General features: G+C 59.4%; 1 protein-coding gene across 1 annotated transcript in view; it reads right to left on the bottom strand.

Moving 5' to 3' along the window:
• Positions 1 to 21,441, bottom strand: part of HMCN2 (hemicentin 2) — a 141,462-nt gene extending 120,021 nt beyond the window's left edge. The window contains exons 1-4 of the mRNA XM_070058093.1: positions 21,032 to 21,441; positions 5,280 to 5,350; positions 4,024 to 4,182; positions 3,135 to 3,257 (exon numbers count right to left, since the gene is read on the bottom strand). Coding sequence (XP_069914194.1) covers positions 3,135 to 3,257; positions 4,024 to 4,182; positions 5,280 to 5,350; positions 21,032 to 21,284 — 606 coding nt within the window. The 5' untranslated portion in view covers positions 21,285 to 21,441. The remainder of the gene's footprint in view (positions 1 to 3,134; positions 3,258 to 4,023; positions 4,183 to 5,279; positions 5,351 to 21,031) is intronic.
• Positions 21,442 to 23,066: the final 1,625 nt, after the last annotated feature.

Genomic DNA, 23,066 nt, shown 5'->3' with positions numbered 1-23,066 from the left:
GGCAAGTCACAGCTGCTACTGTGTCGCAAGCAGCATCCCTACTTCCTTCTGGGACATGCTGGTGGAAGGAGGGCGCCCAACGGCTCTGGCTATCATGGAGAGGGCTGGGGCCCAGAGTACAAGTCCAGAGACCCCAGCAGGAGGTGGGGGGGTCTGTCCAGGAAGCATCTCACTGCTGGGAGCTGTCCCCCTGCAGGGCCAGGCCTTCCAGACCCCTGGACACCCCGGGGCTTCAGAGCGGAACCCGGGGAGCTTCCTGGGCTCAGAGACCTCATTAAGCAAGCGCGATGTTTATCTGGTGAAGGCAATGGCTTCCAGATGTGGGGGCGGGGGGGCCTGCGAGCCAGCAGTGCTCTGGCTGCCCTTGCCAGATGGCTGTGGTGGGGCCTCCATGGCAGATACATCGGCCCCAGGACCCGTGACAGCCAGGGTGGCTGAGGAAGTACAGAGCGAGGCCAGGGGCCCAGCAGCCTCAGAGCCACAGATTAGAAAACTGAGGGCCAGCTGTGGACACCAGGCTGGGGGCACCGAGAGCCCCATGCCCCAGGGCTGGTTCCCGGATCCCTGGCTAAGAAGCCACTGCAGACTGGGCTCCAGGTCTTCAGGGGGCTTTCTGGGAGCCCAAGCTTCCCACGCACTGTCCACCATTTGTCCTCACCACAGGGCTTTTGTTAACCCACTCAGTACCGTGCCAAGGCCACACTGAAGGCAGCTGGCAGTGCTGAAGTCTAGAGCCAGGTGTCTCCTCTGAGTTCTAGCCACTCCCCCACCCCACTACCCCCTGGGAGGGTCAAGGATGAGGTCATCTCTGGGCCCCTCTGCATCCCTTAATGGGAACCACCTGCTCACCGCCCCGCCCCCGCCCTCCCTGCCCTGGAAGGCGAGTCCCCCTCCCCCTAGTTGATGTATACAACCTGGGCAGTTTGCCATTTGTACCTGGCTGTGCTGGCGCGTATGTGTCGTGTGCCGGGGACAGGGGGCAAAGCAGAGGAGAGCGGATGGGGAGTGGGAGGTGGAGAGCCTGTGGGATGCTGTGCCCAGGCAAGGGGGCTCTTGGGCCTGGCTGTGTCTTGGCCACAGGTGCACACCCTTGGGCCACCTTGCCTCCTCTACTGCGAGGAGAGGGACTTCTCCCTCCTTTGGTTCCCCTAGGACCCTACCGGGGGTTCCTGGAACCGGGGAGGCCACTCCATAGGTGGGAAGAGCTCCACCCCAGAGCAGAGCCTGAGCTGTGGTCGGTCGCCTTCTCCCCGCCGACACCTTACACTGCATCTGGCACAGCAGGTGCTCAGTACACGAGTGCAAGCGAACATATGGACCGCCCTTCTCCCAGCTGGAGCCCCCTTGGCTTGGGTGAAGGCGTCCTACGCCTCTCCCAGGGCGGGATGACCACAGCCCTGGCTGCCGCTGTCGCTTTCCCAGGCTCGCCGAGTGTCTGAGAACATCTGGAAAGGGCTGGGTCCAAGGCATTAGGCTAATGCATGACAGAGCTCTGCATTCAGGAAGCAGAGGGACCCATTCCTGTCAAGGGCAGCTGATCCTGGCCATCCACGTCCCCACCAAGTCAGACACACTCATCCAGCCAGACTCCCACGGCCAAAAGCTGGGTACCATGGGCGGGAACTAGTGGGTTCATTTCCTGCCTGGAGGGAGAGGCTGGCAAGCCAGGCCCTGTCCCAGAGCAAGCCATCCTCCCCCAACCTGCCTGGCTACCCTGCGCCTGGTTCACGCCTAAGCAGGAACCCAGTCCCAGGCATTGCTCACTAGGTCTCCCCAAAGCGAGGACAGGCATCCCTCCCGCTCTGAAGCGCCTCCCGTGCTAGCCTGGGGCTCGGTGCCAGGGGAGGCTGACATGCCAGCAAAGAAAGCCGAATGTGTCGCAGAGAACCGTAAACGCCATCTGTCAGCAGGGAGTTAGGGCACACTAATCTAAACACGGCCCTGGAGACCGTTCTCTTCAGCTCATAAATACACAATACACAAAACCCTGCAGAGCAGGGCTGGCCGGAGGCCACGGCTGGTTCCAGAGACACTGCTCCTCTCCTTCCAGGGCCTCTGGCGCGGCGGAGCCCACGCCTACCACTTACCCGGCACCTGCTACGCACAGCTCTCTGCACAAGGTGCTGGGGATTCAGTAGCAAATGGGACCCATGTGACACACATGGGGCGCGCACGCTCCAGCAGCACGAGATGATTGCTCGCTCATAAAATCGCCCAAAGTAAGCCGCACAGGGAGCTGGGAGAGGGTAAGGAAGGAGCCTGAACCTCGACAGGAGGTCACGGAAGGGCTCCCTGGGAACGCGCTGCTGGGGCCGGGAAGATGAGGAGCCGGGGGGGGGGGGGGGGGCTGGAAGAACGTGCTGCAGGTGCCAAGGCTCGGCGGGGGGGGCGGTGAAGAAACAGCAAAGAGATGAGCCAGGAAGGGAGTCGTGGACAAGGGGGACCCAGGCTGTGAACACAGAACACAGGCAACGAAGCAGGGACCTGGGTGTTTCCAGGGAAGGCGGGGAGGGGCCTGCTGGTCAACTTTGCTTTGGGCAGGTCCGGGGCGCACTGAGAAAGCCGACTGGCCCCGTGGCTTCCCCGCTCTGCTCGGCGACCCTGGACAGCAGCGTGAAAGCAGCCACGTTGAGTGTATGTACACCACGTATTCACACCAGAGCATGGCTGCTAACCACGTCCCATCGCTGCTGGCAAGGAGGGGGAGGGAAAGCCGGACCACCGCGATGGAGCCTAGAGCGGACGCCCAGCCCACAGGCCAGACCTGGAGGCAGACACTGGGCACCTCGAGCCAGAGAGCCACGCAAGCCCCCTCCTGCCAAGGCCCGACTCTGCTGGTCCCTGCTGCCCTTCCGCCCACCCTGCATTCGCGGGCCCTGGGAGCATCTCGGAAGACACCCCCCCACACTTCTGCCCCACGGAGCAGCTGCCGGACGCAGGCCCAAGCCCAGGTGCTGCCCCGGTCTCAGCCTCTTCACCTGCACCGGCAAAACCCAACACACCTGCCTCGTGGGTTCTGCAAGATGCGGTTCTGACGCCACGGGGCGGCGCTCGCCACGGCTCAGCCACCACTGCCACTCAACCTGCGCTGCTCAGGTCCCCGTCTCCGGCAGCTGCTCCTGCCCCAGGCTCACCTCGGTCACTTGCTGCTTGTCCAGGTGGAACACCTGCCCGGAGCTGGTGGCAGCAATCTCCTCGTAGGCCAGGTAGCCAGGATGGGTGCGGTCACCACAGTCCCCCGTCAGCACGAACACCACCTGGAAGACGGCCATGCAGCCAGCTCACAGCTGCTCCAGGTGTGCGTGTGTCTGTGTGTGTGTGCACGTGCGTGTGTGCGTCTGTGTCTGTGTGTGTGCGGCAGGAACCCCACAGGGTGGAGTGGCCTGAGGTGGGCCCTTTCTTCTCTCTGGGCTCGGGGACACCACCATAGGAAGGGATTAACCACAGTACCCAGCCCACGGGGATCAGGAGATGACTCAGGACAAGTACCAGCCAGGGCCAAGAACGCAGTAGCGGCTACTACGAAATCTACAACAAAGACAGGCATGGCGGTCAGCTGGTCAACTGAGCTCGGCCTGGCCCTGGGGGCTGCATCAGAAGACGCCTGAAGAACTGAGTGGTATCTAGACAAACAGCAGCACCTGCCTCCCAGCCCTGAGGTCCCCATTCACATCCCTTCCCCCAGCCCTGGCTGTGAGAGCCACATCACGCCTGAGCCACGCCTGAGCCACGGAGAGGGGCGGCGAGCTGCAGGGAGCAGAAGCAGAGGCAACGCGGGATGAAGATGGATGGCAGGGACGTGACAGGGTGTGAACAGAGTAGGGCAGTGTGGTTTCTATCAAGAACAAGGACACCAGGGCCCGGAGCCTGGGAACACACTTGGAATCCACCAGACCAGCCAGGGCCTGACAGGTGGCGGCTGTGGCTGCCAGAGGCTGGCTCCAAGGCTCCCAGAGAGAAAGACCAGGCTCCTCTGGGGGCGCTGCGTGACCCCGCGCCAGCCCCCCAGGCCGGCGCACTCACCTGCGACTGCTTAAGCTGCAGGAGCCGCAACAACTCCTCCTTCTTGTGATGGTCCTTGGCGCGGGCGTCCGAGAAGACGTAGATGAAGGAGCCGGGGTTGGCGACCTCCACGGCAGCCTTGATGGCCCCCACGCTCATCTCCGGGCAGTCGCCACCTCCCTGGAGGACGGGGGCATGTCAGCGACGGCTGCCCGCCTCCTCCAGCCAGGACCCACCCTGGGAGACCTCAGAAACCAATGGGATTTGGGGGCCGCTGAAACCGTCTCTGTCCTAGCCGCTCAGAGAGGCGATGCAGCAGAGCAAGCAGCGTCCCGCAGCCGGCACCCACGCGAGTGCCTCAGCCCCAGCCCTGTGCAAACCGGCCCCGGGGGCAGACGTTACCAGTAATGAGCGCCACGGATGCGGCGGGCGGACGGGAGCCACAGGGACATCTCACAGGTGGCCAGAGCAGCCACGTGTTAGCGAAGGCTGACGGGGTAGAGGGGCCCCAGAAGGGGCAGTGCCGTGTGGGAAGCATCCAAGCCGCTGACCCCTCCCCAAATCCTCTTTGGAATCTGCCCCAGCACTGGCCCCAAACGATACCCACCCCGCCCTTCCTGCCCAGCAGACACGCCCAGGAGCACAAGCTCGTCGGCCAGGCGTGCACAGCCAGCAGCGGGGTGTGCGTGCAGGAAGTGTCCAGGGGTAGGCGCTGGGCCCTGGGAGCTGCCCCTTTCCTACTTCACTCATCAGCCCACGAGCGTGAGCCCTCACGTATGTGGGGCCTGTCACCATGGCCGTGAACTAGACCCACACCTGGGAGTCTGCCTTCCGGAAGCTGGTGGTCTCAGTGGGCAGGGACAGGACAGGTGCTGAGCCAGGGCATCTGGTATGGTGGCCAAGGAGCCCAGGTGGCCGTGGGGCACCTGACCCAGTGTTGCCCTGGTTTTGGGGTCGGAATCGGCCTGCCCCAGCTCCTCTGGCCACCACCCCACCTGCAAACGGGCATCGATGCTTCCTCCTTTCGCCTCCTTCATTCGTCCACTAACAATAAGCACCTACTGTGTGCCAGGGACAAGCACAGTCACAAGGGCTCCAACAACGAGAGACCCGCAGGCCCCGAGCCGGGGTGCGGGCCACAGGAAGGGCTAAGAGGCCAGTTAGGGCAGGAGGAGAAAGCCCCATTCTAGCCCCTGCTGGGGCGAAGGCCTGGGAGTCTGGCGTGAACGGTGAAGAGCAGCTCAGAGGGTCAGCGGCCAAGGCCAGGGGCAGCCCACCTGCACGTAGAGTTCTCTCAGCTCCCTCTGGAACACGGCTGGGTCTGCAGTGAGGGTCACGGGGCCGATGTCTGCAGGGAAGAGACAGAAGGAAGCCCGGATGGGTTGAGTCCCAGGCCAGGCTCCAAGCTCTAGGGGAGCCCACAGAAGAGGCAGGAGGCAACTCCCAGCCCCCACCCTGACGAGCAGATCCCAACCGGGACCTCAGGTTGGACCAGGGCCCCCCCGAGAGCCCCTCACTCTGCCACCCCAGCCACTCTCGGTGAGGAGGAAGTTCTGAGAAACACCCGATGCATCTCAGAACACGCACAGCAACTACCCAGCCCCAGGCTGACAGATCAGAGCGAAACCTCCAGGATCTCCGGCGTGTAACGGTGTCGGCAGTGAAAATGACAAAGGCTGGCTGTGCTTCCCTCCGTGTCGGCGAGGAAGTTGGAGGCTCTGGAGTGTTCACCCACGGCCGGTGGGAATGCAAAATAGTGCAACCACTTTAGAAAACCACGCTTGGGCCCCTGCACCCGCGTGGGAGACCAGGAGGAAGCACCTGGCTCCTGGCTTCGGGTCGGCGCAGCGCTGGCCGTAGTGGCCATTTGGGGGGTGAACCAACGGAAGGAAGACCTTTCTCTCTGTCTCTCTCTCTCTCACTGTCTATAACTCTACCTGTCAAATAAATAAATAGAAAAAAAAAAAAAAACACATAAGTGTCTACAACGTCATCCACCCAGCCCAACCCTAGTCCAAGAGAACCGACCATCCGCGTCCACTCCAGCCGCATGACCCAGCGTTCCTAGCAGCCGTGTTCACACCAGGCCAAAACAGACTGAGCCCAGCGCCCTTCCACCCACGTGTGGAAAAGCAACTGTGGGGTGTGCACATATCCAAGTTCTACCCAGCAGCAACACAGACACGGCTACCCAGACGGGCCGTGCCACAGTGAGACACGAAGGAACCCAGACACCAGACAGCACGCTGGACATCGTGCCGCTCGTGGGAAGTTCTAGAACAGTCAGATCAGAGGGCCCAGGGGCCAGGAGAACTCGAGCTGGAAGAGAGGCCAGGGACCGCCCGAGCAGAGATGTTGTGTGCTGTGCCGGGAGAGGGGCTTCCACAGGGGAGGGTTTGTCCAAACTGCACTGCTAACACGTGCGCATGTCAACGCGTGTCAATCCAGCCCACGAAATGAGAGCTGGACAAGCCGGTAACCACGGAGGAAGGCTGGTGGGAGGAGACGAAGCCGCCTTTCTCATGTGTATATTTGGAGCTGCTGGGTTATAGCTGTATGAGGATTCGTTACATTCTTACCCTTGTTTTGTATATACCTGAAATGCTTTCTAATAAAACACTTTTTAAAAGCAGGGGTCGGGAGCCAGTGCTGTGGCATAGCAGGTTAAGCCACAGCCTGCAGTGCCTGCATCCTATGTGGGCACTTATTTAAGTCCCGGCTGCTCCACTGCCAATCCAGCTTCCTGCTCATGTGCCTGGGAAAGCAGCTGAGGATGGCCCGAGTACCCGGGCCCCTGCGCCCGCGTCAGAGACCCAGGTGAAGTTCCTGGCTTTGGCCTGGCCCAGTCCCTGTCATTGTGGCCATTTAGGGAATGAACCAGCAGATAGAAGATCTCTCTCTCTCTCTTCATTCTCTCTCTCTCTCTCTCATCTCTCTCTCTCTCTCTCTCTCTCTGTCCTTCTCTGTATAACTCTGACTTTCAAATAAAAAATATATCTTTTTCAAAAAAAAACTGTTTTGGCCGCACACTCGGTACAGTGGTTAAGACAGCACTTGGGACGCCTGCATCCCATACTGGAATGTCTGGGTTCAAGTGCCAGCTGCTCTGTGCGTCCTGGGAGGCAGCAGACAACGGCTCAAGTAGTTGAGTCCCTGCCGCCCACACGCAAGTCTCGGATTAAGTTCTGGGCTCCTGGCTTTGGCCTGGCCCAACCTCAGCTGTGGTAGGCGTTTGGGGGAGTGAACCGGCAGATGGAAGATCTCTCTATAAATCTGTCTCTGACTCTCTCTCTCTGTGTTTTTCAAATAAAACGAAAATAAATAAATAAAATTTTTATGGGTTCAAAAAAAAGCAGTCATGGAAAGCCATAGCCAACATAAGCCAAGGCTCCTGCAGCACAAAACCAGGGCTGGAATCCACCGTGGGGGTTCTGCGAGGCCGTGGGGACATCAGCTTTCTCAGGAAAACGTGTGCGTCCTTGTTCTGACTGCCACAACCGACTATTTTCAGTCGAAGAGTTCCCAATCCCAGCTGCCCTAGAAAACTGCCCACACACCAGCTCCTCAGCAGACCTTGGGTCTTAGAACGAGAAGGAATCCTCTCACTCTCACCCTCAGTTACCAGGGAAGGATCTGGAAACCCCTGGCCCCCGCCCCCACCTACCAGACCTTCCCATGACCTCTGACCTCTGCCACACCAGCTCAGCCCTCAACCTTTGACCTCAGATGGACGGAACCGGCCTCCTGGCTCCATCCTCTACCAGCTGTGGGGCCTCTCCAAGCTCAGTTCGCTGGCCCAAGCCTAAGTGTTCCCATCTGTCAAATGAGGCCAATACCAACACCACCTCAGCTGCCTACGAGCCACGCACGCCAGCAGGTAAGCTTGGCTCAGAGCAAGGGCCCGGCACTGTGGCTCTGAACGCGAGCCCGGCTGTGCCCCAGCGGGGCTCCCCACCACACAGATGGTCAAATCAACACGAGCTCCTCGGGTTCTAGTTCAACTGTGAAGAGCACCGGCCGCACTCGCTGTTGGCTATTTCCTTACTAGGGAGTCATCGGCATTCAGTGCGTGGGAAACGCTGTTGGGACATTAACGCCCCGACTCTCACTGAGCACCTGCTGAGCGCCAGGCCACGTGCTGCCCGCGCCTTACCCACGCTGACAGAATGGAAGCCCAGGGAGGTCAGGAAGTCGCCCAGGGACACACAGGCAGTAGGTGGCAGAGCTGGGAGATGGCCAGGACATGAACCCCCCTGAGCCCCTGTTCCCTGGGCCCGTACACTGAGAAGTTCCCGATGTGCAGAAAACAGAAGGCAGGGCCAGAGGCCCCTGTATTTCTGCCACCCGGGGAGTCACTTCCATTTTCGCCTGTGGCCTTCAAACTCTGTAGTTACGTAAACACAAAATACAAAAGTGCATACGCAGGAAGTCTGGATGTATAACTATACTATTTTGAGAGGCGGAGAGAAAGAATAAATCTTCCATTCACCGGTTTACTTCCCAAATGCCCACGACAGCCGGGACTGAGACAGGCCAAAGCCAGCAGCGTCTCCCACATGGGTGGCAGGAACCCATAACTTGACCCACACTGCTGCCTCCCAGGGTCTGCATTAGCGGGAAGCTGGAGTCAGGAGTCGGAGGCAGGTTTCAAACCCCAGGATTCTGACGTGGGACTCAGCTGCCCCCACCCCTGACAAGGACTTTTAACCTGATTCTTTTCACCGCACAACAGGTTAGCTACTCAGTGCAACATCACTTTTAGTAACTGCAAAAGCAGCTTTGTATAAATACCTAAGAGCCACCTTGCGGACTCCTGCTGTTCGGTCTGCTGCTTCCAGAGTGGACAGAGCGCGATCTTTATGTCCAAGGACTCGCCCAGCCACACCCTCAGGCCTCATTCCCAAGAGCAGAGTTCCCAGCCCTGGGCAAAGGCACTGGCGCCGCAGGCTTTGGACGCAAACACAGCGACCTCAGAAGTGGCCTCCTGTCCCTAACCGCCCCCACTCCAGGGCCGGAAGAGGAAGCTCCGGGCGCCCCTGCTCAGAGATCCATCCCCACCACCTCTCGCCTGAGACCCCGTCCTGCAAGCGTCAGTTCAGCCCTCCCTGTCCTGCCCACGCCGTGGCCCCCGCACTCCGCAGTCCCCGGAGCTGGCCCAGAGCTCGCCGAGCTCCCGCTCCCTCTTCCCAGGACGGCGAGGAGGAGGAAGCTGCTGAAGGTGGGTATCACAGGAGAACCGGCTCCAGCGGGAAGAGGGGCCACGGCCAGGGGTCTCTGTGCTCCCTACGGGGTCGGGCCAGGGTCAGGGGCTGCTCTTTGGTGGACAGCCAGCCAAAGGCCAGGGCCAGCGTCACGGCATAGTGGGTTAAGCCACTGCTTGCAATGCCAGTGTCCCACACGGGCACCAGCTGGAGTCCCGGCTGCCCCACTTCTGATCCAGCTTCCTGCTAACGTGCCTGGGAAAGCACAGGAGCTGGCCCGAGTGCTTGGGCTCCTGCACCCACGTGGGAGACCTGGGTGAAGCTCCTGGTTTCGGACTGGCCCAATCCTGGCTGTTGAGGCCACTTGTAAAGTGAACCAGCAGATGGAAGATCTCCCTCCCTCCCTCCCTCCCTCCCTCCCTCTCTCCCTCTCCCTCTCCCTCTCCCTCTCCCTCTCCCTCTCTCTCTCTCTCTTTCTCTCTCTCCCTCTCTCTCTCTCTCCAGCTCTGCCTTTTAAAGAAATCTTTTTGGAGAAGAGGAGGGGAGGGTGGGGTGGGCATCTACATGGGTCTACTCACCAAGAGAAAACGGTGGCCACCTGCGTCAGTCCCTGCCATCTGTGTTCTTCTTTTCTTTTAGTTTACTTTCACTGCTCTGTAAACAACTGTGCAGGGCTGAGAACCCAGTCTGGTCAGCTGGGTTGAGGGTGGGGAGATCCCCGTGCACGGCCTGGGGATCCTGCCTCTGGGAGCGAGCAGCGTGCTTCAGGGAGACCGGGTTCCCCCTGAGCAAGGCTCAGGCCTCCCTGCACAGCTGCCCCCTGCCCCGGGGGTGTGGCCAACGCCTGTCCTGGGGAGCTTCCAGGGTAGGGGATCCCCTAGGCTCCAGGCCGGGGCAGGCTTCCCGGCGGCCTCTGGCTCAGTCTCCCGCTGCAGCACCTGCAAAGAATGCGGGTTTCTCCCTGCAGCTCGGAGCCTGACACGGAGGCGTGGCAAGGCCGGGCTCCTGCTGCCGCTCCAGCAGAGACGCGATTCCTGGTCTCTGCCGGCCTCGGTGGGCGGCGGCTGCCTGGGCTCACGGCGCCTTCCTCCATCTTCAGCCAAGGGGCATCTTCCAACCTCTCCAACTTTCTCTCACTCTGTCTCTCCCCTCCTCCCTCTCTCTCCAGTCGCATGCCCTCCTCTATTCCCACTCCTGTACAAGGCACCTGTGATTACAATGGGCCCCACCTGAGTGACCCCAGCCCCTCGCCCACTCAAGAGCACTCACTGGCTCACACCTGCATGGCCCCTTCACGCTGGCCGACCCCCGGCAGGTCCTGAGGGTTAGGATCTGTGCAGCTGGGAAGGCGTGGCCTCTGCCCACGCAGCTGCTCCTCCTGTGTCCAGCAAGAGTGCACTTGGACAAAACAAACAAGACCACCAACTCAGGTGCCCGACACGACGATGCCGAGGACGACCCTCCCTGTCGCTTTAAAAGGTGGGGGAACTGAGGCTCCTGCAGACTGAGCCCCTTGGGGTCCGGGGCGGGGAAGGCTTAGCGCAGGAGTTGCTGGGAAACCTCGTGCGGGCAGTGACCCCCTCTGGCTCCTACACCATAGAGGGTCCCAGCGCAGAGTGAGCCATCGGTGCTGCTCACCTGGGCGGGGGAGTCAGCGCATCCGTGGAGTCCAGGCTGCTGGGGCGGCTCCAGGGAGGACCCAGGCCTTGTTTCCCTCTAGAGGCCGTGCCTGGCGCAGGGCCGGCGACCTGGTTCACACTCAACCGATACTGCTACGTGCCGAACCCGCCCAAGTCTCTGGGCCTCGCACGGCCAAAGACTGGCGCCTGTCACTCAGAGGAACCAATCCGAAGGGCTGGAAACCGCATGCGACCGTTTGGGGCACACAGAGAGGTGGACAAGGCCCAGGCAGGGCAGCCAGACTGACCAAGGTGGCCCTGACTCCTCTGGTGATGGCAGAGCGGGGAGAGGGGCAGCAAAGCCCAGAGGTAAGGCTTTGGGAGCATCACCTCAAGTTCAAAACAAACCCAGGAAAGTGCAGGTTTATACACACAAGTGTGACTTCTCCCCCTCCCTGCCTGGGGCCCCAGCCGCTGCCCACCCATCCCGTCACTGTCAGGGCAGGACCAGCTTCCCAGATGCCAAGAGGGGCACCTACTATTTATTGTCCCCATTTGACGGAGGAAAAAATTGAGGCCCGAGGAATTACAACTCAGAGGAACTCAACTCTGAATTGGTCTGATCCAAGCTGCCAACCAGCACGAAGCTGCAGACACCCAAAAAGCACCCCCCAGGCCCTCACTGCTGCTCCTGAGGGGGAGGGAGGAGGTTCGTGACTGAAGGTGGCCACTTGCCAAACAGCTGGGCAGATGTGGCGTGCGGTCGGCTGCACAGAGGATCAAACCCCTGCCCGTGGCTCCCCTCCAGCGCCCGGCAGCATATGAGCCCCAGAAGCCTGGCCCACACCTCCGGGAGCAGCACCAGGAGGGTGCGTGGCCAGCCCCGGGGACTCTGCGGGACATGGAGGAGCACTCGGGCCTGAAGAGCCCAGTCCCCGGCCCAGAGCAGGAGCGACTGCAACGCGCCCAGCCATCCTCCGCCCGCGGAAAGTCGGCCACTCGCCGCTGCCCCACAACAAACACAGCTCTGGGTGAAGAGCGTCAGGGCTGCGGCCAGGCACCGAGTCCAGTCTCGGATCTTCCAACGAGGACACTTCCCAGGGCCTGCCCTCCCCCCCTTCGTTCTCAAAGTAGGGCTCGATCCCTGGCGCCTGTGTGCCCCCTCCTCTGGCCGCAGGGACCCCAGGCAGAGTCCCACTCGGCCACACTGTGGGCAAACGGCGCCCCCTCACTCAAAGGCAGCGGCTGGGCAGAGGGACTGGGAGCTCCTAGAACTTCTGCTGTGTCAGAGCCAGGGTCCGGGCAGATGTGGCTCCCATGGCGACCTCCCCAGAACAGGGACCCGCTGGGCAGGAGGCTCTGCCCAGACCGAAGCTGCCCCAGGACCTTCCTCTGTCCTCTCCTTGCTCTGCAGGAGTCCAGAAGCTGAGCCTACTCAGGGCCTCCTCCCCGGGCCTCCCCTCCCTCCCTGAGCCCCCGGGCCCCGCTTTGCCTGAGTGCCCCCCCCACCGGCTCCACCTGCTGTGGTCCCATCCAGGAGACGCCCGCCTCAGGGCCACTGCGTCTCTGTTCCCAGGCCTGACCCTTCCCCGCCGCCCAGCTCCTCTCCCCGCAACTCCACGTCACTCCCTGAGGAGCACCATGGGCCGTGATCGCCACCCCAGCTTGGCTGCTCGTCGCGGGCCTGTGTGGCCTCGCCGAGCCCTCAAGGACCCCGCCTGAGTGGGTGAGTACGGTGCACCTGCGACCAGCCTGGGTCACACAGCAGAGTGCACTAGCCCCACCCACCCAGCCCCACCCAGCCCCCCACACATGCTGCCCCCCCAGCCTTCCCCACCCTCTGCCCACCTCTTGCAGCCCCCAAAGCCTGGCTCCCCTGCCCTGCACATGCTTGACAAGGCCGCGGCAGGACAGGGATGCGCCGCCCCGCCTCCGAGCAGTTCCGGGCCAGGCTAAGGGAGGGCGTGCTCCCTTCATTCCAGCTCCCGGTGACAGGCTGGCCGCTGGCAGTGGCACTCGGGGGTGACAGTGAGGACCCCACACACGCACAGGCAACCTGGAGCTCGCCCCCAGAGCCCAGGCCGTGCTGCCCTGGGCGAGCGTGCGGACCACTCACACACGCTGTCTGCCTGTGTGCTCCGCCCAGGGGGACGCAGATCCCTCCGCCCTGGGCAGGGCCAGCGGGGCACCACCCGCAGGCGACGGTGAACGCTCCAACACGCACACGCGTGCAGACTGAAGCAGAACATCACTTCCCACGGGTCAGACTTCCAGGAAGGGGCAGAGTGGGGTCCCTGAGGCTGCAGGGACGTGGGAAGACGCAGCCCAGGCTCGCGCTGGCTGCAGGAGGGCCGAGCGGCTCGGCACTGGAGGGCAGTTTGCCGGGACCACAGGAACGGGGCACCTCCGAAACCGATGCGTGGTTCATGGCAGGGAATCCGCCCAAGACAGCGCTGCAAGCTGCGCGTTTACTGGACAGTGACGGGCCGCCTGGAAAACACGATCGCTCCCTAGTGCTTGGGCGCCTCGGGTGGCCGCGCAGTGGGGGTCCACGCTCCTGACGCTGAAGGACAGCCATGACTTATGACACGGGGGGCATGGCGACAAAGCTCTCTGTGCTGGGACTTTAAAAATTAGGGGTTTGTACATATACTAGTGAACACACATACACACAGCATGCACACTGCACATACACACATAATACACAGCACATGCACAATACAATCAGTACACATGTACACACAACACACACAGCACACATGTACACACAACACATACAGCACACATGGTGTACACACAGCACATACAGTACACACAGTACAACAGCACACGTGTAGACAGCACACACAGTGCGCACTCAGCACATACAATATACACATGGTGTACACACAGTACACACACAGCACATGCACAATACAATCAGTACACGTATACACACAACACATACAGCACACATGTACACACAGCACATACAGTACACACAGTACAATAGCACACGTGTGCAGACAGCACACACAGTGCACACACAGCACATACAATATACATATGCTGTACACACAGTACACACACAGCACACGTGTACACACAGACACACAGTACAACAGCACACGTGTACAGACAGCACACACAGTGCACACTCGGCACATATAACATACATATGCTGTACATACAGTACACACACAGCACATGTGTACACATGGCACATACACAGACACACACTACAACAGCACATGTGTGTACACAGCACACACAGTGCATGCAATGCACACATGGCACATGCATGCGGCACATACTAGCATGCACATAAAACACAACACACAACACATACACATAACACAGAGTACACAAGGCACACATGGTGTACACACAGCAAACACATATAGCACACAAATAGCACGCATGGTGCGTGTACAGTATACACACAGCACACACAAAAACCATACACTATACAGTATACACATATCACAAATACACACAACACAGAGCACACACCGCACAGCCAGCGCACACAGTGCACGCAGACCCGAGCCCTGGAACACCACCAGAATGCTAACACGTCTGCGTGTCTGGCAGTAGTGGTGCTAGGCTATTTTCTAAACGTGTGGTCATCTCGCCGTCCTCGAAGGAAACGGACCAGCACCATGAGCTGGCAGGACTGAGCCCTGATGCTGTCGTGTGACGAGGAATGCGAAGCCGGAGCGCCAGGCGCGGGAGGCAGAGCTCTCAGACCGTCACGGGCAGCCCGAATCCCCCGACCTCACGGCACCGTCCACAGCCGTGCCAGGACCGACACAGGAAACGCACTCACACAAACGGATCCCAGTTAGTAACGTATTTCTCCCGGCAGGAGCCAGGTGCCAGAGCGGCTGGTCAAAGCCAGAAGAGGCACCTGTGGATCCTCACCACTCGCCCCTGGTTGGGGTTTTGTGAAATTTTTTTAAAAAAAATTTTTTTTTGACAGGCAGAGTGGACAGTGAGAGAGAGAGACAGAGAGAAAGGTCTTCCTTTGCCGTTGGTTCACCCTCCAATGGCCGCTGCAGCTGTCGCGCTGCGGCCGGCGCACCGCGCTGATCCAAAGGCAGGAGCCAGGTGCTTCTCCTGGTCTCCCATGTGGGTGCAGGGCTAGGCTAATCCTCTGCCTGCGGCGCCGGCACACCAGGTTCTAGTCCTGGTCGGGGTGCCGGTTCTATCCCGGTTGCTCCTCTTCCAGTCCAGCTCTCTGCTGTGGCCCGGGAGTGCAGTGGAGGATGGCCCAAGTGCTTGGGCCCTGCACCCCATGGGAGACCAGGAGGAAGCACCTGGCTCCTGGCTTTGGATTGGCGCAGCGCGCCAGCCCTGGTGGCCATTTGGGGGATGAACCAACGGAAGGAAGATCTTTCTCTCTGCCTCTCTCTCTCTCACTGTCTAACTCTGCCTGTCAAAAAAAAATTTTTTTTTTTTTAAATTAGGAACGAAACCATCTTCCTTCACTTGATGACAAGAAGCTCAATCCAGGACCCAGCGTCACACACAGCGCGGGGCAGACGCAGGGACGAAAGGAGCGCGCGTGCAGCCTGGAGCCGGCACCGTCCCGAGTGTTCCAGCCGCTCACCCCGAAGGGGCCCTCCGAAACGTCTGTTTGAAATGGAATTAAAACATGAATTGACATGAAACCTGCTTTTCACAAACTTTCCCAAGACCCTGTGTACACAGCACACGTTAAATGCACGAGATACTGAGCTGGAGAAGAAGAGACGGTGTGATGACTTGGGCAGGCTATGCCTGGCAGCCCAGAACGGTTCAGAAATTACACCCCAAAAGCGAGCTTACAAAGGCAGCCGTAAAAGGCTGGAAAGCAAATAAATGTATGAAAACAAACTGCTCTCCAACATACTAGCAATACTCACTGGCAAAAAATGTCATGAAAAAAAAATTCCCAGTCAAAATAGTAACAAAAAGCAAAATATTTAGAAATGATCTTTAAAAGCAATGGGTGGAACTTTTAAGGAAAAAAGCCTATAAATCTTTACCAGGGGAAGTAAACACATGAGCAGAGGCACAGGCACGTCTGCTCGGGGACAACTGGATTTCTTAAAGGCGACTTCTGCCCCAAATCAAGATTTAGCACCAAGCGGAATTACGGGGGGGGGGGGGGGGGGTTAGTAAGCTTTTCTATATTTCATCTGAAAGAATAAGTGCACGAGGCTATTCCGAAAATGAAGAATATGAATGAAAGGGCGTGAGCTGGCCTCGGAGACCTGGGACGTGGCGGGTCTGCAAAGCCAAAGGCGGGGGGCTGTCCTCAGGCCCTCGATGCTGTTCCCACACAGTGCAGGCACCTGCAAGTGCTAACGACAGTTCAGCAAAGGGGTGGTGGGAGGTGGAAGCCAGGGCCGTCACCGTCGGGACAGGTGCAGGTAAGCCACGCGTGAGTGGGAAGGGGGCCACAGGGACCCACGTGGTCACAACCGAGACTTGGAGACACCAGCAGGAATTCACGGGGAGCTCAGTATAGACAGTTACATGTAGAAGCCCTTACCGGTGCAGACACCAGCTACAAACACAGCACGCCGCCCCTCGTCCCATCAGCCAGAGACAGTCTAGAAGCACCTACAGCCCAGTGGCCACAAGCACCCTTGACACCCACACTGTGGTATCTAACACCACTTTCCCATTAAAGGAATTGGGGCTGAGAGATGGTTGATTCTATGACTGGGGCAGGAAACACAGATGATGCCCGGATCATCTTATCGTGCCGTAAAGCCAGAAAGAGCACAAAAAATAAAAATTAATCAAGGAAATTTTTTTAAACACCACGAACACAACCATGAGGGTGTCCCAACCGGACATGGGAGCCAACTGAGCGAGTTCCCCATGACCAAAGTAAGAAAAATTTGAGCCACAAAATAAACCAAGTGGTTTTGGATGATAATCCCAAGGATACAATAAATACCCATGATGCCATGCTCACACACACACACGTGAATGAATAATAAATAAACACATGGGGAAGACAGCTCTCCTGGCAGAAGAACCCCAGATGATTTCCATAGGCACTAGGCCCACCCCAGGAGGTGGGTGGGCTGTACAGGGACTTCCTGCCAGAGTCCAGGATGGGAGCAGAGAGTGAGACAGCAACTTCCCAGTGGGCAGTCCTGGCAGGTCCTGCCCGAGCTGGCCAGCAAGCTCGTCATGTTGATGGCAGGGACCCTGCACCCACATGGGAGATCTGGACAGAGTTCCAGGCACCTGGCTTCACCTGGCCCAGCCCTGGTTGTTGAGGGCATTCAGGAATGAACCAGTAAAGGAAGATCTCTTGCTGTCTATCGGTCTCTGTCTCGCAAATAAAAATAAGTAAATAAAATCTATAAAGGAAAACTAAGGACATCTGAATAAAATATGCACTGTAGTTAATAGCAGTGTACCAACATTCATTCATTCATTGTGATGAGTATGACATAATGTAAATTTTGAATCATAGGGGAAACTGGTTATTGGGCATGTGGGACCTTTCTGTACTACCTTCACAACCATTTTACAGACCCAAAGTTAAAGACTGATTCAGCATTGTAAAAGAATAATATGAGGAAGAAGTCAGTCTGTTGGCACATAGCATAAAGCCGATGGTTAACGTAATGTGCACCCAGCACGAGGACTGAATCACCACAGGACAGAGTGGGAGGCCAGAGAGTTTCCTAGTGGAGCAAGCCACCGGGCGTAAGGCAGGTTCCAAATGAACAAAAAGAAAGGACATAGAGCCAGCGCTGTGGTGTAGTGGGTTAAAGCCCTGGCCTGAAGCGCCAGCACCCCATGTGGGCACCAGTTCCAGTCCTGGCTGCTCCTCTTCCCATCCAGCTCTCTGCTGTGGCCTGGGAAAGCAGTAGAAGATGGCCCAGGTGCTTGGGCCCCTGCACCCGCATAGGAGAACCCGAAGAAGCTCCTGGCTCCTGGCTTCGGATCCGCACAGCTCTGGCCGTTGCGGCCATTTGGGGAGTGAACCAGTGGTTGGAAGACTGCTCTCTCTCTGTCTCTACCTCTCTCTGTAACTCTTTCAAAAAAATAAATAAATCTTAAAAAAAAAAAAAAAAAAAGTGAAACAGCCAGGTCTCAAACAGGCACTGGAGGCATGGCTTGAGGAAAAAAAAAGAAAGAAAGGAAGGACTATTGGATAGACCGGACTAGCCCATTCTAGAGTATCTCAGATTCTTTTTTACACCAAGCATGATCTTTTTTTAAGTTCTAGGATAAAGAATTAAATGCCAAGAAAGAAAACAAAAAAAAAATCAAGAATATCCCTGATTTTGTGATAGGGAAATTTTAAAAAGCCCTTTTAAGCGTGCACATGAAGAAACCACCAGACTCCACAGATTCCCCCACTTAAACACTGAAAACTTCAAGACAGCAGCGGAGGCAACGCCAACAAGGAAACAGCAGAAAATAACCACACAGCGAGAAACAGCTAATGTCAGCAGCACGGAGTCCTCACAGCAAGTGAAAAGACCAGAAAGCCCCCCCCCCCCCGGGAAAAATTAGCAAAGAAATGGGCAATTTACAAGAAAAGAAATTCACACACACACACACACACACACACGCCCTAGTGAACATCTGAAAATGGACCAAACTTCCCTAGCCGTTAAACAGCAGATAACACATTGCATCTTTTGAACTAGGACCAAAAAAAGTTTTATTCCAATTCCCAGGGTTGGGGGCAGCAGCACTAAAACCGACCTCTGGACCCAGGTTAAACTCCTGGAACATTCTAGAAAACAACTTGAAGAGCTGCCCACCCACTCGGCGCGTTAAAAGCAGCCTAGGAATTCCACTTCGAGGAACTTCAATCCTACGGAAAAAGCAACCAAAGATGAGGACAAGGACTGACCCACAAGAGGGCTTTCTGTAATGTTTTCTTAGAGAAAAACCAGAAACAAAGGAAATTTTCAGCCGAAAGAAGCAATTAGCGAGCGCCTAACTTTCCTATCTGGAAACATGTCCCCTTTTTTTTTTTTTTTCCACGTAGAAACGTTAACAAAACTTTCCAAAGCAGATTCTGGTCGGTCTCCCAGCCTGTCCACTCTGGGGCCACTGCTGCCTGCCTGGGGGCTGGGAGAAGGCTTCCTGGAGGAGGCAGCCCTTGGGGGCTGTTTGGCTCGAGCTCCACTTGCTGCTTCAAGACTTCCAGCAGAAGCCCGCAGCGGCTGCCCGCAGCCATAGAAGGAAATCCACGTTCAGCTGCTCAGCCCAGAGCCCGCCGGGATCCAGCCTTGCCCCTCCCGGCTTCCCGGCCTCACTCCCCCGCTGCAGCTCCCACGCACACCTGTCCCTCCATGTCAGCCACCCGGCCATCTTCCTGCCACTACCCAGCAAGCTCTATGAACCTCCCCCCCCCGGGGGGGGTCCTCCATCCCTGCTGGCTCCCCAGCGCCTCGCATCTGCCAGGCAAACCTTCATTTGTGCTCCTGAAGCTCAGCTCCAAGGCCACCCCCCTCGGAGAGCCTTTTGTCCGTCCCCTCCCTTGAGGACTGACCAGCGACCGGAGCTGGGACCGGAGCCAGTGCGTGTCACTTTGCACCCCCGCAGCCTGTCCCCCGCAGGCTGTGGGCTCCCTGCCTCCTCCTGGTTCCATGGCTGCTCCAACGCCTGCACCTGCAGGTGTCTCCAAAAAGGATGGTCGGGGGATGTTGGAAGAGGACTGGCTGCCTTGTTTCACAGAAGTCGGGGTGACGGGCTGAGCTTTCTGGCTGGTGGGGAGCTGCACCTCCAGCCTCACCCACAGAAGACAGGTGGGGGCTGGAAGGAGGGCTTCCTGCAAGCGGCTGACGGCCGGAGCAGGGCGGTGAGGACGCTGGGTCTGGCCCCAGCAGGCTGCTGTCTCGCCCTGCGATGGGAGCCAAGCGTGTTAGAGACGAATGTGGGTTAGGAACCAGCAATGACATCGCCCTGCCAGGTGGCCTTTGGGGAGTCTCACTGGGGTCCTGGGTCGCAGTTGCTCCAACTGCAGGGTGAAGGCGTGTGTTAGGTGACCTGTGGGCTGCTTCAGGTGATGTCTTTGGAAGCCCAAGAACAATCCAGAGAAGGGGGGGATAGGAGACAGAGGCATACCCGTGTCCTAGCTGGGCCCCGGGACACACTTCACACCCTACCTCCTCGCAGTGCCCCCTCCCCACTGCTCCCGACCCCAGCCTGTCCTTTCCACGTTCCCATAAATCTCTTCCTGGTCTCCTGGCTTCTGTGCTGTGAGCCGCCACGTCTTGCCCCACCACGCCACTCCAGGAAGCAGCTCCAACTCCAAGGCCCTGCACAGCGAGCTCAGTGCGGGCCTGCGAGGGAGGTGTCTGGCCACCACTCCCATCCCTCCAGGACCTGCAGCGATGTGGTATTAAACACAGCTCATTCTAGAAGGGCTCATGAGCAGACAGCACTCGCCCGCTCACCGTGTATTTTCTCAGTTCAAAAACCCATCGCCAGGCAACTTTGCAAGGAATCTGCCTCTGCAGGGCGCTTTCTCTAGCGGCCCTTCTGGGTCGAGGGCTAGACAGACGCAGAGAGACGCCGCAGGGTCCAGGGGCAAGCCGGCGGCTGTGTTCCGTCCGTCCCCCCTTGCTTTGCGGTGAGTTCAAAATGACCCAAGAGCGTTGGAGGAGAAGCAGTCCGGCTGCTGGGGGCCTGGTCCTGCAGTGCAGGGCTCCCCACCCCCTGCCCAGGGACCCCAGGCTGAGCTGCCAGGAATGGGGGGTGGGGTAGCAGGGCTGCGGCAGCAGGTGGCGGACAGCGGGGCGGGAGGGGCACTGCCCGTCTCTGCGGGAAGACAGGTGAGGGAGGCAGCACGCAGCTCCTGGGCTGGGTTTCACAGGGGTCCCATTTCTGTCCCCAAGGCCCGCCTCTTGGGGCTGTTCTGGCCTCAGTCCCACACCGGGGTACATTTTAATTAACAAAAGGCAAATGCGGGGCCCTGGATAGGGTGCGTTCTCGCCGTTTGTTGGGTGAGGACAGATAAGGTCAGGAAGGTGGGGTCACTTGCTGGAGTCTCGGCCCAGAGTGGCACTGAAGCGCTGAGCTACCTGCCACACGCACACTGACAGCGCCCTCCCCGAGGTGCGGGAGGGGAGAGGGGAGGGAAGGGTGAGGTCAGGCCCTGCCCCAGGTGCCCAAGAAGGCGTCCCCGCCCCAGCAGCGGATGCTCAGGGCCGCGCGGGGTGCCGCGCCCGCCCGGGAGGGGACGCGGGGCGCTACCTGGGTCGTGGAAGGGCACCAGCACGTAGTTGGCGATGGCCTGGCTGCGGCTGCTCAGGCTGCGCTCCAGAATGCGCGAGGCGCCATCGATCACCTGCATCAGGTCGTCCCACATGGAGCCAGTGACATCGAAGACGAAAGCCAGGGTGGCGTCCCCCGTGGCCGGGGGAAGCGCAGTGGCGGGCGCGCCGGCCAGCGCCGCTGCGGCGGAGACGGCCAGCAGCAGCCGCGGGAGCAGCGCTCGAGGCTTCATGCTGAGCGTGGCCGATTGGCCGCGGCCGCCGCGATACAGGCGCACGGGTGGAGGAGCGCGGCGGCCGGGGTGCGCCCAGCAGCTGCCGCGGCGAGGCAGCCGCTGCAGCGCGCGGTGCCTCAGTGCCTCGCTGCGCCGTCGGGCCGGTGCGCACAGGACAGGGGCGCGCGGCGGGGTCCCCCTGCTGGGAGCCCGAGGCGGGTCCTAGAGCCCACCCCGTTCAGGGTCACGGGCCCGCCTCCTCCACTCCCCCCCACCGTGACTCAAACTTTCCCAGCCCCACTGCTCTCCAGTCCAGCCCTGAGGTTAGGGGAGGACGCGGGGCCCTGGCCAAGGCGACGAGAGATGGAGATTGCCGGACATCCCGGACACCTGCGCCTCCCGCTGACTGGCGGGCTTGGAGCCGACCAGCTGCGGGGGCAGGAAGGGGAGGACGCAACAGCGCAGCCCTGCCCCCCCCCCAGTTAGCCCTAGACTTTGTGGCTTGCTCTACCCACCCACCCACCCCAAACTCCCCCAACCCATGCGCACACAACTTTTCTTACAGGAGGTGCTGCTTCCCAATTATTGAAATTATTTTATCAGCCCCTACCATGTGCTGAGCATTTTCAGTTATTAGTTCCTTGAATGCTCACTGAAACCCTGGAGGGAGATACTAGCCCTGAGCCCATTTTACAGAGGAGCAAACAGAGGCTGGGAGAGAGGAAGTCACTTGCCTAATGTCACCTGGCTCCCACGTGGTGAAGACAGGATTAGAAGCCAGATCTAGAAAGACCGCCTGGGCCTGAGACTTCGATTAAGTATTAAAAGACATTGCCCCAGGTCAGCTGGTGAGCCTGGGGCTCAGGGAGGCCCCCCCCCCACACACGCACACGCACACACACACGCACACACACTCATACTATGGAGGGAGTACACGTGCAGGTGCTGGACGCCCATGAAGTGCTGCCGGGGGGGGGGGGTCAGCCATCCCCTCCCTGACCCTGTCCTCCGCCATCTGACTGGGCGGCAGTCAGCCCTGCACCGTCCCATCACCCTGCTGGCCTATGAGCCCCTGGAGAGCAGGGTGGGTCTTGAGTCTCCCAGGACTCCCCCTCCCCGGTCCCCAGTCCAGGCCGTGGCACCTGGTGGGGCCTCACTAAACGTTACCGGAGTAATAAAATAGGGACAGCGTTCGTGGGTGTGCCTGGCATGAGCGTCACATGACAGAGCAGCCAGCCCCCTCACCCTCAATCCCTGTGCCCAGAACACCCTTCTCCCGGCATGGGGACAGAGAGCCCCGAGGACATGGCCAAGGGCTCTGGGTCTGTGAAGAGGGGCAGCGGAGCTCTGGCCGGGAGGAAGCCCCGCCCCACCCCACATCTCCTTCCCCTTCATCTTGGCTCAGCACCTTGCCCACAGCCCTGACCCCCGTCCCAGCTCTGCTCACACCACATTGCCAGGGTCATGGCCGTGGCTCTGCCGCTGCCGCCCTGACAGTGAGCTCTGCAGCACCAGGAGCCCAGTGCCCTGGCACTGTGTGGGACAGCAGGCACCAGAGGAGCTGGGCAGCAGGACACTGGCCACAGGGGAGCCGCACACATCCCCAGAGAGTCGGCTCCAGGCCAGGGCTGGGGTCCCAGGGAGAGGTCTCCCCAGGGACCCCCACTTGACTCCAAGGCGATGGCTGAAGTCAGTGCACAGACCCAGCAGTGGGGTAGAACCTGCAGCCCAGCTCACCGGGAGCTGAGCCACCTGTACTTCTGTGCCTGGCTCTTTAACGCTCCCTGTGCCAAGGCCTCC

This window comes from Oryctolagus cuniculus, chromosome 1 (genome assembly GCF_964237555.1).
Source record: "Oryctolagus cuniculus chromosome 1, mOryCun1.1, whole genome shotgun sequence".
NCBI classification, from domain to species: domain Eukaryota; kingdom Metazoa; phylum Chordata; class Mammalia; order Lagomorpha; family Leporidae; genus Oryctolagus; species Oryctolagus cuniculus.
The sequence above is the reverse complement of the archived record's forward strand: the minus strand, read 5'-3'. Positions and strand labels throughout refer to the sequence as shown.